This window comes from Mesoplodon bidens, assembly GCF_964165515.1.
Source record: "Mesoplodon bidens genome assembly, chromosome: 9".
NCBI classification, from domain to species: Eukaryota; Metazoa; Chordata; class Mammalia; order Artiodactyla; family Ziphiidae; genus Mesoplodon; species Mesoplodon bidens.
In genome coordinates, this window is record NC_138166.1 from 77,503,323 (window position 1) to 77,520,874 (window position 17,552).

General features: G+C 36.8%; 1 protein-coding gene across 3 annotated transcripts in view; it reads left to right on the plus strand.

Moving 5' to 3' along the window:
* CPED1 (cadherin like and PC-esterase domain containing 1) overlaps positions 1 to 17,552 on the plus strand; it is a 320,724-nt gene that overhangs the window by 152,968 nt on the left and 150,204 nt on the right. For all 3 annotated transcript variants that reach the window (XM_081244675.1, XM_081244676.1, XM_081244677.1), the window contains exons 12-15: positions 1,810 to 1,880; positions 3,347 to 3,397; positions 7,644 to 7,830; positions 8,831 to 8,999. In XM_081244675.1, coding sequence (XP_081100801.1) covers positions 1,810 to 1,880; positions 3,347 to 3,397; positions 7,644 to 7,830; positions 8,831 to 8,999 — 478 coding nt within the window. The remainder of the gene's footprint in view (positions 1 to 1,809; positions 1,881 to 3,346; positions 3,398 to 7,643; positions 7,831 to 8,830; positions 9,000 to 17,552) is intronic.

Consider the following 17,552-nt stretch of genomic DNA (forward strand, 5'->3'; position numbering starts at 1 on the left):
TGTGCCACCAGGGAAGCCCCCTCCACCCTTTTAAATAAAGATCATCTGCCTATAGCAACAAGGTGAGGAGAAATAAAGTCAAAAGAGCAACATTTAGAAAAAGTGACACTTATGTCTGTGCCCTGAGGCTCAGAATCCAGAGGTCCCAACAGAATTAGTGGAAATCTTAACAGAATGAAAACACTAAAATCAATGTGTGTGTACTCTCTGCTAATTTTCACATTACTGGAAATAAAGTTGCAGGTGTAATTTGCTCTAATCACATGCTTTCCATGAAAATACATATTTTCAAAACAAATAAGTTATTCACAAAATTACACAAGAAATCACTTGCAGGATGAGTTAATGTACAAAGCATCCCATTCCAATAAGATAGTAACATTTCTAAAATTCAGTTTACATGCATTTCAGGGTTGTATCTTTTTTTTTTTTTTTTTTTGTAGTACATGGGCCTCTCACTGTTGTGGCCTCTCCCATTGCGGAGCACAGGCTCTGGACACGCAGGTTCAGTGGCCATGGCTCACGGCCCGGCCGCTCCTCAGCATGTGGGATCTTCCTGGACCAGGGCACGAACCCGCGTCCCCTGCATCGGCAGGTGGACTCTCAACCACTGAGCCACCAGGGAAGCCCTCAGGGTTGTATCTTTTATGAGCTTTGCTTAGAGTGTTTACTTCATATGAAATCAGAGATTTTTTTTTTCTTACCTTGGTCTGGCACTCAAACTTCAAGTAAACCTGTCTCACCCCATGCTTGCTTTATCTATTTCTTCATTCCTCGGAGGAGGAAAGTTATTTTAAAGTCCTAGACATCATAATTTTTCACCCCTGATTACATCATTGCATATACTAAAGGGAAAAAAAGACTTTAAAAATAAAAGTGCAATAAAATTATCACACCTCCCAACACTAACTATAGTTTTAGTTCCTTGATGCTTCTTAATTTCCTATCTGATGCTTATATTTTAAGGGAATTGAAAATGCCTTATTCATTTCTACTAGTACAGTACAATATCTGGAACAATAAATCTTTATAAAATGTAATTTAACACAGAGCATTTGATTGAATCTTCATAGCATCCCTGTGAAGTAAGGCCAGTATTTTTATCTCTGTTTCTCTGGAGTAGAAATGGAGCCTCGCAACCCAGCACAGTAAAGTGAAGTCACATCCTGTCCAGTATTCTCTATCATCAGGACTAGCAATTTTTCTGTCTGCAATTTAAGATTACTTTGGTCCCAAATTTGAGAATTTAAAGGCCAATCTGGCTGAGCATTTAGTTATACAACAAAAAAATGAGGCAAACACACCAAGACATAACTAACCCTTAAAATTCATTCCTGTTCATCAGAGTTTAAGGATAGAATCCTTGGCAGGACAGGTCACTTTCTGCATGGTACGCTTCAATTTCTTAGATTATATGGATGTTCTTCTCAGTCTGTGTCTCAGAGTTTCCAAGGCTTCTTTCTTCAAGACTTTGTAATTTTAGCCAAACAGATTCCAATAGGAATGTGTGTTTCTGAATCACTTCTGTTGGACCTAGGCTATCAGAGATTGTTCCCTTTTGGACCAAACAGTGACTTTTTGCCCTGGTTTTCTTCAAATGTGCTTCTGCTGATTAGGGATGATGAGATTTCCATCCACCTCACTTGAGACAAGATTGCCAGTTTTGAGGAATGAAATCCAGAAAGTTTTTCTTTGTGTTCATCAAAATAACTGTGCTCACACACAGGAAAAAAGATAGTGTGTTAGATGTAATTTCCATGAATTATGTTCAGTGCATTGATCCAGAGATGTTTGATATTGCCTTCACAGGAATTCTTTCGTAGAGGATGAGAACATGAAAAAACCACAAGTACCATTTAATGAAATTGAAAATAAAAAAGGTAAAGGATGTAGTCCCACTTCTTTCTACATGAAAAACAAGTATTGTGTGGCCAAAAACATAAAAAAATGTTTAGCTTTATTAGCAATCAAAAATGAAAATTAAACTGGAAAATGCTGTTTTCCCTCAAATTTGGAAAGATTATTCCTCTTGAAGATAATAGAGTTGGGAAGAGTGTAGGAAAATGAGTATTCTCATGTTGCTTGTGGGTGTATAAATTAGAACAATCTTTCTTAAGGGGCCATTTAACAACATGTAAGAAAAGCTTTAAAAGTTATTCTTACATACCAGAAATTTCACTTCCAGATATTCATTTTAAGGAAATAATTAAGAATGTACACAAAAATTTAATTACATAAGTTACTAATAAATTTTAAAAATAGCAACTACCATTATTGCAATAATAGTGGATTGGATTAAGTTATAGTCATCCAATAAATTACTATAAAGCCATTCTAATATTGTGGGAAAATAGTTATACATTAAAGATGTTTAAGATATATTATTAAATGAAACAATTGGCTACAAGCAATATGGACCTTAAGGAAAATTAATGGTGATTTTGATTTTCTCTCTTAAGCTTATCTCAATTTTCAGTTTTTTTCCTTCTAAAGAACATCTGAGCTTTATGTCACATGAAAAGAAAATGTTTCTAATTTTCAGAAGAAAAAATGAAAAGAAGTACATGTGTCTACATTTTTTTTAAAAATCGAAGTTTTCCTACTACAAATCAAGGTTTAATCCAATGTAGTAGTTCTGGTTGTGTAGCCCCCAAACCAACAACATCAGCATCATCTGGGAAGCTTGGAAAATTCAGATCTACTGAATCAGAATCTCTGGGTATAAGGCCCAGTATTCTTTATTTTAACAAGCCCTTCAGGTGATTCTTAGGCATGCTAAAGTTTGATAATAAAATCAATCAATAAGGTCAGGGAAGAACTGATGTTAAACTGCTGTTCTGATTGTCTTTCTCTCTCCCACCATTTTTTTCTTCTCTAAATGATTTCTTTAAGCACTCTGTTTTTATTCAGTCATTTGTCCCATTGGCATTTATTAAGGAGTTTTTTTAGATAAATGTTTAGTTGAATTTAGAAACAAAGTAAATATCAGTGGAACCAACTGGATGGAATTTATGTAATTCTAATGATTTGAGAAATTATAGCCATAAGATCATAGAACTAGAGGAATTCTGATAGATCAACTTCAAGCAATAGATGGCATTTAGACCATTTTTTCTCCCTTAATATTTTCTTATTTGAGATAATCATTTTTCTGCAATTTGAACCAAATAGCTTCTTTTGTTTTACTCTAGCTTTCAGTTTAACTTAGAAGTGCTTTCTGATGTAATAAAAATTAAATAATAAAATATGTGTTTTATTAAATTATCCTGAGTTTCAGATACCTGAATATGTATTCTTTTTATTTTGATTAATAGTTTCATTTTTTAATTTACATTTCTTTTTTTAGCTGCAGTTCCACAAATTATTAATGAAACCAAAGAAATACATTGCATTAATGGTGAGTTCCAATGAAAGTGCTTCAGAATCATAATCAACAGTTAGGTTGAATAAATCATCATATTGGGGCATCTTTAGGCTGATAATGTATTTTATGTAAATTTTCAGAAGTTATGAGATTTCTGAATGAGTTCATGTTTGCTACTTTTGTATAAAAAGATTTTTAATTTTCCATTTTTGAAAATCAAATATTATGTTTTTATATTTAAAGACAGTAACTTCCAAACTTATTTTGAGGGGCCCTAACGGTGCTAATGTTTTGCCCTGGGGACTCTCAAATGGAAGAGCTTGGCATCTCATCCATATATTGATTTTTAGGACTCTAACCACCCAACAGTGATCCTTTTCTCCCAGATTGTTGATATAATGGATAGTACTTGATTTGAGTTTTCTTTATAACAATTGAGAGCTTTTAAGCCAAATTTCAATTTCTTTTCTTAAAATTCATGAATTTTTTTTACCAAGGTATAATCAATAATATAAATACATATATAATAGTAATACATTTCAAGTATTATATAGATTTTTAAATTTTTAAATAATTTTCTTCACTCTGGTCAGTGTTATTCCAGTGGTCTTTGAAATATATCATTCTAGGGAATCTTACTGACTTTTCCAAGATCACAGTGCTATTAAATGCATGAGCTGGATCATGAAACTGGGTCTTCAGATTCTTTGTCCAAGGCTCATGTATTATCTTAATATCCTATAATAATATGATGGAAAAATAAGAGTTCTATTTATCAAGTTTGTTTTTTGGCAGTGTATACCTTTTTAACATATATATGTGTATATATATATATATATATATATATATATATATATATATATAAAATTGGTGCTGAAACACACACAGAAAATTTAGCCTTTCACAAAAAAATCTATTCTGATAAAACATTAAAGGAGAAAACAATAAAATTTATGGACTAAGATCTAATTTATGATAAATAGAAGTCTTCCAATTTAATAAATCTAATTTGTCTCTTCTAAAATGCAATTTAATTCATTCACTGTGTTTTAACACTATCATTAAAATCACGATAGGCTGAGAGGTGATACAATAATGTGGTTTAATAGAATCAACAAATACATCCAATTAAAAAAATAGCATTTTGAATAAAGTACTGCTAATCAGGAAAAAGTAACAGATATACTTACACCACTCCCTCTCTGCATTTATCATCCAGTCTCCCATTTCTAGAAAAATACATGCTACTCAGTTCTCTTGGGAGACTGGTACCCAGTGTGTAGTGAGAAAAGGACTAGTTTTGAGAAAACTAGGAGCAAGGTTAGAATGAACATTTGTTGAGGGTCTAGTGTGCCAGGCTCTGGGTTAGGTCAGGAAAGCCACTTCACCTCTTTGGTCTTTTGTTTTCTCATTTATAAGAGGAACGATGGTACAAATTAATCTCATTTTTGTTTTTTAGTTTTCAGGTAGCATAGGGTAGAGGATACAAACACGTTAAATAAGCTCTTCAACTTTGTTCATATTTTTATGTTGATTCAAAACTAGTCCTACCTGGGTCTTCAAAATTAATCTTCCTATTTTTATGGTATAAGATTTAAAAAAATAACTCGATGCCTTAGAACAAGTGGGATTATCTTTCAGTGTCTAGGCTTTTTTTGTGTTTAATATGAGTTATGATTATCCCTCAAGAGGGCAACAAAATTCTGCGGTTAAAAGAAATCGATTAAAAGTAACCAAGACTTCAAATAGCTTTCCCATATATACTTGCCAAATACGTTAAGCAGCCTGCTACCACCTTACCTCACAGTGGGTTCTCTGCAGAGCTAAGGTAAGCTGGCCTGAGACAAGTTGGGACTGGACTGGGAAGAATGCCAAGGAAACACCAGGTGTTTGTAGGCAGCACCACTGATGATTCAGTTGAAGATGATGTCAGGACAAAATCAGCTTTCAAGCAGGGGTCTAGAATACAGTACATAAGCCAGAGGTGAAGAGTTTCTGATGAAACCAAAAACAAGCACTTGCTAAAATCTTGCTTAAGAGAATGATTGCACATTTTCTTTCATTTAGGGCTGAGTTTCAGTGTTGTAATGGGCAGGCCCCATTGAAAATGTTCACTATTAAGTGAAAGTATAAACTGCGAGGAAATTAACTCTCAGTGACTATTTTATAAAAATATATAAAGTTAAAGTATCAATACATTTCCTATGATTACTATTTTGAAAAAAACTTCCACTTTGTTATTCATCTAACTGGTTCTGAGCATAAAAGTGTAGCGCACGTATTTATATTTCCTTTCTGCCTAAGAAATGGTGCTTTTGAAAGCACATTCCATATCCCTGAACTCCAGCTTGTTTAAAGTGTTAGATTGGGTTCACAGTCTCCATTTGAATCAGATCTCATGACCAAAAATAACCTGTTTTTACTGTGCTTATCTCAGTGCCTTGAACATAGACTATGCCAGAAAAAAAAATCTTTGATGAAAAAATGAATGTGTTATTAATAAGTGGTTGAATTCAAATGAAAAGCTATGGTCCTTTTCAAGATTAAATCTAATAATACAGTCTCACCCTTATTCTTTCATTTTTTCTCTTTTATTATAAAAAATTTTAGGAGCTGGCAGTATTACTGAAATTATAGATGAAGTCCACCTACATCTGTCACCCAGATAGAATCTTTTGTAACAAGTAAAATAAATCAAGCAGGCATTTACCCAATTCACTGAGTTATTCAACCAAATTGACTAATTTTTACTGACTTTTCCCTGCAATGAAATTACAATATATCTATTTTATTATTATTGTTCCTAATTTGTACCAGAGTAGTTTTTTCTTTGACCAGCTGAGAAAACTATCCTAGAATGTGGGTCAGAAATACATACATTTATTCACTTTCATTATTTTAGGGCACGATGGGAATTAAGCTGACACCTAGTTCTCAGAACTAGAATGAAACACCTATAAAGTTGGTGGTATTCATTGCTATGGATTTGGTGATACATCTGTCTCCATGTCTGGCAAAGAAATATAAAACTTTTGGTATTGTTGAATCACAAAGTCCAGGATGTGATGAGAGATGGGAAGGAGAACCAAGGAAGTGGTTATGAGATGCCTTGTAAGCTTTATTGGGAGCTTGGCCTAGATTCTGGCAGTGATGAGAAACTGTTAAAGAACTGAAGCCAAATCATCAGATTTGATTTTAGAAAATTCGTTGTGATAGCTCTATAACAATAGAGGAAGAGACAGCAGTTAACAGGATAATCGACTTTTCTTTAAGTGCAGGTGTATAGCTTCCTGTGGCAAATTTGGTGTTATCCTTTTGTCGCTATGTTAAACATCATTGAACATCTTATTTAAAGGCAACAGAAGACATTTCATTTTACTGATTTTTATAGAATTTCCTGTGTTTACCTTTACTGGAATTTTTTTGACCATTGAGAAGTATTTCTGGCACAAAATACTTGTTAATATTTCTTTGGAAAACATTTGCTTTTGAATAATTTGTTTATTTCAAATATGAACACAATATAGTTTAGCAGTGGTTGGTGTATGTGCCTAGAAATATGTTTTTAGTTTTTTCTCACTAAGATACTTCTGCAAAAAATTGAGTTATCAAATAGAAACACTTTTTTTTTAATGGCTTAGAACCAATTATATGAAATAATATGCTAGGTTCTGTAACAGGGTTGAACAGAGGATAGTATTTCCTTCTTATACTTTAGGGTACTTTCTTAGGTTAAGGTGGCCGGAGTATGGAGGGGGTCTCATGTTTTTGTGTCTGAGTGTTTGGCATGATATTGGATTTCACATTCTTTACTTCACCCTCCTGCCTGTAAGCTACATATCAATCCAATGGCAGTTTAATGACCCTTCCCGTCAAGAAATTTTCCTTATTCGCTGCTGGTATCCTTCTGTCACCACCCCACAGAGTCATCTCCCCCCCCCATTTACACAGTTGCTTGATATATGCAGTAAGTGTTATGAAATGTTATCAATCCACTGGAGAGACATTTTCTGACCTTCTGTGCCTTTAAACTTTTAAAGGCTGAGCAAAAAATATCAACTAAAGTCAACAACTGTTATATGAGGCAAGGTCTACAAAATTTGGCAAATAGAAAACCCAGCTGAAGCCACAAATCAACTATGACCAGAGGACCAAATGGAAAATCAGCAGTGATCACTAAAGTTATTCAAAAGAATTTTAAAAACCTTAATCATATATGATTTTTAAACATTTATCCATGCCACAGGTGTTTCTGTCATTGTTTTGTTTTTTTAAACAGATAAAGATGCACAATGTCATATCAAGCAGATCTTCACACATCCGCATTTGGAACTAAATCCTGAATTTAACTCAAAGATCAAAGATTATTACTCTGAAGTCCCATTTGATGTGGTAACGCTGACAATTGGAGCAGAGACTTCTAAGTGTCAGTGCAAGGTGTACCTGCAGGAACGGGCAGGACCAAGGTATGAAGGAGCTGACAGGGGCTGAGGGGAGACATCATAGCGGGAAGCACACCTTGGAAGCAACCTTTGAAGATGGTTCAGAAAACCTGAGACACAAGATCTGTTGGAGGGATTGCCAGGGTGTGAAATCCCTCTGCTTTACAGATGCCATGTGGTTAAAAAGAACACATGAGTGCTCTACTGATCTATTAACAATCTTTGTATTTAATCTTTGTAACAATGTTGTAACAAGAGAGTATCTTGTGATATGAAAAGTATCAAAGAGGACTCATTCAGGGAAAATTGAGTTTATTGTTATCTTCATGTTTTTAGGTAATAGAAGAGTTCACCCTTCTGAATAGTAGCCTCCTCTACCCCAACACAACTCCTCAAGTTTTTGAAGATTCAGGTGTTGATTACTTAATAAACATGTGACAATTTGTGGACATAGTAACACTAACATTTTAGTCTCATGGGATTTTTTTCTATGGACTCTTTTGAGAGTCATCAACTCTTTGGTTTATAATTTGAACAGAAGATAGAATTTTATGACATGCCATGTCCATGGCAAGAAATATACTCATTTTCCTATGTTGTAGGGAAAGAAACGCACCCAGCATTCCTGGGAGCTCAGAAAGTGTAATAGAAAGAAAAGAGGATTCAAGTGAGGCCAACCTGGGTCCCAACCCTGACTCTACCATACTCTACTATATTTAAAATGGGAACTATCATAGTTTTTGTATGGAGTTGTAAGTATTAAATGGGATAATATATGACCCTGACAGGTGGTTAATATATTAGTTCCCTTCCCTGTAATTGATAGGGGACATGACTTGCTCTGCAAGATAACTCTTGTTATACCAAAGCACAAGGAAACATAACTTAAAATCGTTTTTTCACATTTTAGGTTTCTTATGAAATGGTGCAGATCTTATCTGTTTTCAATGAAAATTGTATACATTTAATAAATATTGATGTATGAATCAATTTGGGTTGTTTCTCTCTCTCATTCTCTCTCCAGCTTTGCCAACTACCCTCTGGGCTTAGGGATGAACAAAATCTCAATGCTTGTGGTGGATGAATCTCCAATCCAAGGTGAGACCCTGATCACATACAAACTCACCATCTATAGAGAAGACCGTCCAAGTCTGCCTTTGTTTGAGGACTTCGCAGCATGCGGTTTTGTTCAGGTAAGTGAATTTTACATTTGCACATGGGTTGAATTGGGAGTGATCCTTTAACCCAGGTGAAAAAGGCCAAATGAAAATTATTAGAAAAAAGTTGATGCTTTCAAATCCAAATAATTGTGGTCTCATTTCAAAAAAGAGTACCAGCCAGGTATCTAAAATACCTTTTTGTGAGTGATTTTCTTTTAAGTGTGGTAACTATTCCCTGCACTTATAGTGTGCAGTGGATTTATTGTGGTTAATATTGAAAAAAATGTCTGAGTACTCGCACTTAGTTATGAAATTGGTTTTACATTTCCTGTTTAAATTGTGCTGTGTTTCTTGGATTTGCCCCTGGAACTACTTTGAAATTTTAAACTAGATTCAGTGGAATTTGTTTTAAAGAATAAGAGGGAAATTTATGAAACTATTTTACAAAAGGGATACCAGATGAACGAAATTAAATTTCCTTGGGTAGATACATTTCGCCTTCACTTCTTGTACCTTAATCATTTCTAAAGTTTGCAGTTGCTCCAGTGAGCAACACATACCATTCCGTAGCCCTGTTGATTTTGGAGGAGGGTAAACATTACCCAGAGACTTTGTCTTATTTCGTGGTTCTTTCCTCTGTGTTTTCATTTTTTAGTAGTCTGTGTATAACCTTCTATATTTGCCTACATCATACACCCTGGCTACAAGTGATTCCAGGGAAGTAGTAATTGATACCCTTACCATATCTACTAATCCACTTAGAATAATTGCACCTATGTCGTATCTCAGTGATTGATATGCTAGTGGGAGCATGAACCACAGATGGTTAATAAAAGACAGAAATGGCTGACTGGGCCTCAGTGAGTAGGATGGATACCATGTTTTCCTAAATGTAGTGGCCATATAGAGTGTTCTCTCCCCTCTGCCCACCACCACCACAATCTCATCTCTTCTCAAGAATTTAACACTATTTTGTAAGGGTACTCATTGCTGAGATTTTTATTTCTCAAGGAAAGGTATACCCGTAATTTATGAACTACCACCAACTCAAAGGGAATTTCACAGTGGTGTATAGATTGGTCTAAAGCAGGACAGAACCATAATTCTTAAAGATATTAGTAGGTGTACTTAAAAAAAAGATAGGAGAGGGTGACCTTCAAGAAGGCGGAGGAGTAAGACATGGAGATCACCTTCCTCCCCACAAATACATCAGAAATACATCTACATGTGGAACAACTCCTACAGAACACCTACTGAATGCTGGCAGAAGACCTCAGACCTCCCAAAAGGCAAGAAACTCCCCCACGTACCTGGGTAGGGCCAAAGAAAAAAGAAAAAAACAGAGACAAAAGAATATGGACGGGACCTGCACCAGTGGGAGGGAGCTGTGAAGGAGGAAAGGTTTCCACACACTAGGAAGCCCCTTCGCGGGTGGAGACTGCAGGTGGCGGAGGGGGGAAGCTTCGGAGCCATGGAGGAGAGCGCAGGGCAAAGCGGAGAGATTCCCGCACAGAGGATCGGTGCTGACCAGCACTCACCAGCCCCAGAGGCTTGTCTGCTCACCCGCCCGGGCGGGCGGGGGTTGGGAGCTGAGGCTCAGGCTTCGGAGGTCAGATCCCAGGGAGAGGACTGGGGTTGGCTGCGTGAACATAGCCTGAAGGGGGCTAGTGCACCACGGCTAGCTGGGAGGGAGTCCGGGAAAAGTCTGGACCTGCCGAAGAGGCAAGAGACCATTGTTTCAGGAGCACGAGGAGAGGGGATTCAGAGCACCGCCTAAACGAGCTCCAGAGATGGGCGCGAGCTGCCGCTATCAGCGCAGACCCCAGAGACGGGCATGTGATGCTAAGGCTGCTGCTGCAGCCACCAAGAAGCCTGTGTGCAAGCACAGGTCAGTATCCACACCTCCCCTCCCGGGAGCCTGTGCAGCCCGCCACTGCCAGGGTCCCCTGATCCAGGGACAACTTCCCCGGGAGAACGCACAGCGTACCTCAGGCAGGTGCAACGTCACGGCGGCCTCTGCTGCCTCAGGCTCGCCCCACATCCTCACCCCTCCCTCCCCCCGGCCTGAGTGAGCCAGAGCCCCTGAATCAGCTGCTCCTTTAACCCTGTCCTGTCTGAGCAAAGAACAGATGCCATCAGGCGACATACACGTAGAGGCGGGGCCAAATCCAAAGCTGAACCTCAGGAGTTGTGCGAACAAAGAAGAGAAAGGGAAATCTCTCCCAGCAGCCTCAGGAGCAGTGGATTAAATCTACACAGTCAACTTGATGTACCCTGCATCTGTGGAATACCTGAATAGACAACGAATCATCCCAAAATTGAGGCAGTGGGCTTTGGGAGAGGCTGTACACTTGGGGTTTGCTGTATGCGACTGACTGGTTTCTGGTTTTATGTTTATCTTAGTTTAGTATTTAGAGTTTATTATCACTGGTAGATTTGTTTATTGATTTCGTTGCTCTCTTTCTTTTTTCTTTATGTATATATATATATATTTTTCCTCTTTCTCTTTTTGTGAGTGTGAATGTGTATGCTTCTTTGTGTGATTTTGTCTGTATAGCTTTGCTTTTACCATTTGACCTAGGGTCTGTCTGTCCGTTTTCTTTTGTTTTGTTTTTTTTAAATACAGTTTTTAGTGCTTGTTATCATTGGTGGATTTGTTTTTGGTTTGGTTGTTCTCTTCTTTCTTTTTTTTTCTTTTTTTATTACTTTAAACTTTTTTTTAATTTTTACTAATTATTTTTTATTTTAATAACTTTATTTTATTTTATTTTATTTCTTCTTCCTTCCTTTCTTTCTCCCTTTTCTTCTGAGCCGTGTGGCTGACAGGGTCTTGGTTCTCTAGCCGGGTGTCAGGCTTGTGCCTCTGAGGTGGGAGAGCAGAGTTCAGGACATTGGTCCACCAGAGACCTCCCAGCTCCACATAATATCCAATGGCGAAAATCTCCATCTCCATCTCCATCTCAACGCAAAGACCCAGCTCCACTCAAGGACCAGCAAGCAACAGTGCTGGACACCCTATGCCAAACAACTAGCAAGACAGGAACACAACCCCATCCATTACAAGAGAGGCTGCCTAAAATCATAATAAGGTCACAGACAACCCAAAACACAACACCAGACGCGATCCTGAAAAACCAGAAAGACAAGACCCAGCCTCATCCACCAGAACACAGGCACTAGTCCCCTCCATCAGGAAGCCTACACAAGCCACTGAACCAACCTGACCCACTGAGGGAAGACAGCAAAAACAGTGGGAACTACAAACTTGCAGCCTGTGAAAAGGAGCCCCCAAACACAGCAAGTTAAGCCAAATGAGAAGACAGAGAAACACAGCAGATGAAGGAGCAAGGTAAAACTCCACCAGACCAAACAAATGAAGAGGAAATAGGCAGTCTACGTGAGACAGAATTCAGAGTAATGATAGTAAAGATGATCCAAAATCTTGGAAATAGAATGGAGAAAATACAAGAAACATTTAACAAGGACCTAGAAGAACTAAAGAGCAAGGAAACAATGAGGAACAACACAATAAATGAAATTAAAAATTCTCTAGAAGGAATCAATAGCAGAATAACTGAGGCAGAAGAATGGATAAGTGACCTGGAAGATAAAATAGTGGAAATAACTACTGCAGAGCAGAATAAAGAAAAAAGAATGAAAAGGATTGAGGATAGTCTCAGAGACCTCTGGGACAACATTAAATGCACCAATATTCTAATTATAGGGGTGCAAGAAGAAGAAGAGAAAAAGAAAGGGACTGAGAAAATATTTGAAGAGATTATAGTTGAAAACTTCCCTAATTTGGGAAAGGAAATAGTTAATCAACTCCAGGAAGCGCAGAGAGTCCCATACCAGATAAATCCAAGGAGAAACACGCCAAGACACATATTAATCAAACTATCAAAAGTTAAGTACAAAGAAAAAATATTAAAAGCAGCAAGGGAAAAGCAACAAATAACATACAAGGGAATCCCCATAAGGTAACAACTGATCCTTCAGCAGAAACTCGGCAAGCCAGAAGGGAGTGGCAGGACATATTTAAAATGATGAAAGGGAAAAAACTACAACCAAGATTATTCTTCCCAGCAAGGATCTCATTCAGATTTGATGGAGAAATTAAAACCTTTACAGACAAGCAAAAGCTAAGAGAATTCAGCACCACCAAACCAGCTTTACAGCAAAGGTTAAAGGAACTTCTCGAGGCAGGAAACACAAGAGAAGGAAAAGACCTACAATAACAAACCCCAAACAATTAAGAAAATGGTGATAGGAACATACATATCGATAATTACCTTACATGTAAGTGGATTAAATGCTCCAACCAAAAGACACAGACTGGCTGAATGGTTACAAAAACAAGAACCATATACATGCTGTCTCCAAGAGACCCACTTAGACCAAGGGACACATACAGACTGAAAGTGAGGGGATGGAAAAATATATTGCATGCAAATGTAAAACAAAAGAAAGCTGGAATAACAATTCTCATATCAGACAAAATAGACTTTAAAATATAGACTGTTACAAGAGACAAAAAAGGACACTACATAATGAGCAAGGAATCAATCCACAAAGAAGATATAACAATTGTAAGTATTTATGCACCCAACATAGGAGCACCTCAATACATAAGGCAAATGCTAACAGCCATAAAAGGGGAAATCAACAGTAACACAATCATAGTAGGGGACTTTAACAGCCCATTTTCACCAATGGACAGATCATCCACAATGAAAATAAATAAGGAAATACAAGCTTTAAATGATACATTAAATAAGATGGACTTAATTGATATTTATAGGACATTCCATCCAAAAACAACAGAATACACTTTCTTCGCAAGTGCTCATGGAACATTCTCCAGGATAGATCATATCTTGGGTCACAAATCAAGCCTTGGTAAATTTAAGAAAATTGAAATCGTATCAGTTATCTTTTCTGACCACAATACTGAAATAAGATATCAATTACAGGAAAAAAAATGTAAAAACTACAAACACATGGAAGCTAAACAGTACACTACTTCATAACCAAGAGATCACTGAAGAACTCAAAGAGAAAATAAAAACATACCTAGAAACAAATGACAATGAAAACACGATGACCCAAAACCTACAGGATGCATCAAAAGCAGTTCTAAGAGGGAAGTTTATAGCAATGCAATCCTACCTCAAGAAATAAGAAACATCTCAAATAAACAACCTTTCCTTACACCTAAAGCAAGTTGAGAAAGAAGAACAAAACACCCCCAAACTTGGCAGAAGGAAAGAAATCACAAAGATCAGATCAGAAATAAATGAAAAAGAAATGAAGGAAATGATAGCAAAGATCAGTGAAAATAAAGCTGTTTCTTTGAGAAGATAAACAAAATTGATAAACTGTTAGGTAGACTCATCAAGAAAAAAAGGGAGAAGACTCAAATCAATAGAATTAGAAATTAAAAAGGAGAAGTAACAACTAACACTGCAGAAATGCAAAGGATCATGAGATTTCTACAAGCAATTCTATGCCAATAAAATGGACAACCTGGAAGAAATGGACAAATTCTTAGAAAAGCACAACCTTCTGAGACTGAACCAGTAAGAAATAGAAAATATAAACAGACAAATCACAAGCACTGAAATTGAGACTGTGATTAAAAATCCTTCAACAAACAAAAGCCCAGGACCAGATGGTTCCACAGGTGAATTCTATCAAACATTTAGAGAAGAGCTAACACCTATCCTTCTCAAACTCTTACAAAATACAACAGAGGGAGGAACACTCCCAAATTCAATCTACAAGGCCACCATCACCCTGATACCAAAACCAGACAAAGATGTCATAAAGAAAATACAGGCCAATATCACTGATGAACATAGATACAAAAATCCTCGACAAAATACTAGCAAACAGAATCCAACAGCACATTAAAAGGATCATACACCATGATCAAGTGAGGTTTATCCCAGGAATGCAAGGATTCTTCAATACATGCAAATCAATCAATATGATAAACCATATTAGCAAATTGAAAGAGAAGAAACATGATCATCTCAATAGATGCAGAAAAACTTTCGACAAAATGCAGCACCTATTTATGAGAAACCTCCCCCCCACACCCAGAAATTAGGCATAGAGTGAACCTACCTCAACATAATAAAGGTCATATATGACAAACCCACAGCCAACATCGTTCTCAATGGTGAAAAACTGAAACCATTCCACTAAGATCAGGAACAAGACAAGGTTGTCCACTCTCACCACTGTTATTCAACATACTGTTGGAAGTTTTAGCCTCAGTGATCAGAGAAGAAAAAGAAATAAAAGGAATCCAAATCAGAAAAGAAGAAGTAAAACTGTCAGTGTTTGCAGATGACATGATACTATACATAGAGAATCCTAAAGATGCTACCAGAAAACTACTAGAGCTAATCAATGAATTTGGTAAAGTAGCAGGATACAAAATTAATGCACTGAAATCTCTTGCATTCCTATACACTAATGATGAAAAATCTGAAAGAGAAAGTAAGGAAACACTCCCATTTACCACTGCAACAAAAAGAATAAAATACCTAGGAATAAACCTACCTAAGGAGACAAAAGACCTGTATGCAGAAAACTGTAAGTCACTGATGAAAGAAATTGTAGATGATACAAACAGATGGAGAGATATACCATGTTCTTGGATTGGAAGAGTCAACATTGTGAAAATGACTGTACTACCCAAAACAATCTACAGATTCAAGGCAATCCCTATCAAACTATCAATGACATTTTTCACAGAACTAGAATAAAAAATTTCACAATTTGTATGGAGACACAAAAGACCGCGAATAACCAAAGCAATTTTAAGAAAGAAAAACGGAGCTGGAGGAATTAGGATCCTGGACTTCAGACTATACTAGAAAGCTACAGTAATCAAGACAGTATGGTACTGGCACAAATACAGAAATATAGATCAATGGAACATAATAGAAAGCCCAGAGATAAACCCATGCACATATGGTCACCTTATTTTTAATAAAGAAGGCAAAAATATACAATGGAGAAAAGACAGCCTCTTCAATACGTGGTGCTGGGAAAAACTGGACAGCTACATCTACAAGAATGCAATTAGAATACTCCCTAACACCTTACACAAAAATAAACTCAAAATGGATTAAAGACCTAAATGTAAGACCAGACACTATAAAACTCTAAGAGGAAAACAGGCAGAACACTCCATGGCATAAGTCACAGCAAGATCCTTTTTGACCCATCTCCTAGAGAAATGGAAATAAAACCAAAAATAAACAAATGGGACCTAATGAAACTTAAAAGCTTTTGCACAGCAAAAGAAACCATAAACAAGACAAAAAGACAACTCTCAGAATGGGAGAAAATATTTGCAATTGAAGCAACTGACAAAGGATTAATCTCCAAAATTTACAAGCACCTCATGCAGCTCAATATCCAAAAAACAAACAACCCAATCCAAAAATGAGCAGAAGACCTAAATAGACATTTCTCCAAAGAATATATACAGGTAGCCAAGAAACACATGAAAGGATTCTCAACATCACTAATCATTAGAGAAATGCAAATGAAAACTACAATGAGGTATCACCTCACACCAGTCAGAATGGCCATCATCAAAAAAACCTACAAACAGTGAATGCTGGAGAGGGTGTGAAGTAAAGGGAACCCTCTTGCAGTGTTGGTGGGAATGTAAATTGATACAGCCACTATGGAGAACAGTATGGAGTTTCCTTAAAAAACTAAAAATAGAACTACCATATGACTCAGCAATCCCACTACTGGGCATATACCCTGAGAAAACCATAATTCAAAAAGAGTCATGTACCACAATGTTCATTGCAGCACTATTTACAATAGCCAGGACATGGAAGCAACCTAAGTGTCCACTGACAGATGAATGGATAAAGAAGATGTGGCACATATATACAATGGCATATTACTCAGCCATAAAAAGAAATGAAATTGAGTTATTTGTAGTGAGGTGGATGGACCTAGAGACTGTCATACAGAGTTAAGTAAGTCAGAAAAAGAAAAACCAATACTGTATGCTAACACATATATATGGAATCTAAAAAATAAAAAAATGGTTCTGAAGAACCTAGGGGCAGGACATGAATAATGACGCAGAGGTAGAGAATGGACTTGAGGACATGGGGAGGGGTAAGGGTAAGCTGGGACGAAGTGAGAGAGTGGCATGGACATATATATACACTACCAAATGTAAAATAGATAGCTAGTGGGAAGCAGCCACATAGCACAGGGAGATCAGCTTGGTGCTTTGTGACCACCTAGAGGAGTGGGATAGGGAGGGTGGGAGGGAGATGCAAGAGGGAGGGGATATGGGGATATATGTATACGTATAGCTGGTTCACTTTGTTATACAGCAGAAACTCACACACCATTGTAAAGCAATTATACTCCAATGAAGATGTTAAAAAAAAAGATAGGAAAGAGTAGTGTTGTATGGTTATGAAGCAATGGATTAAACAAAATTAAGTAGGTTTCTTTACTGTAGGACTTCTTTGAACGTTTCAGATACTTATTTAAATGGTGGGCTTTCAAAAGAAGAATATGTAGTGTCCAGCA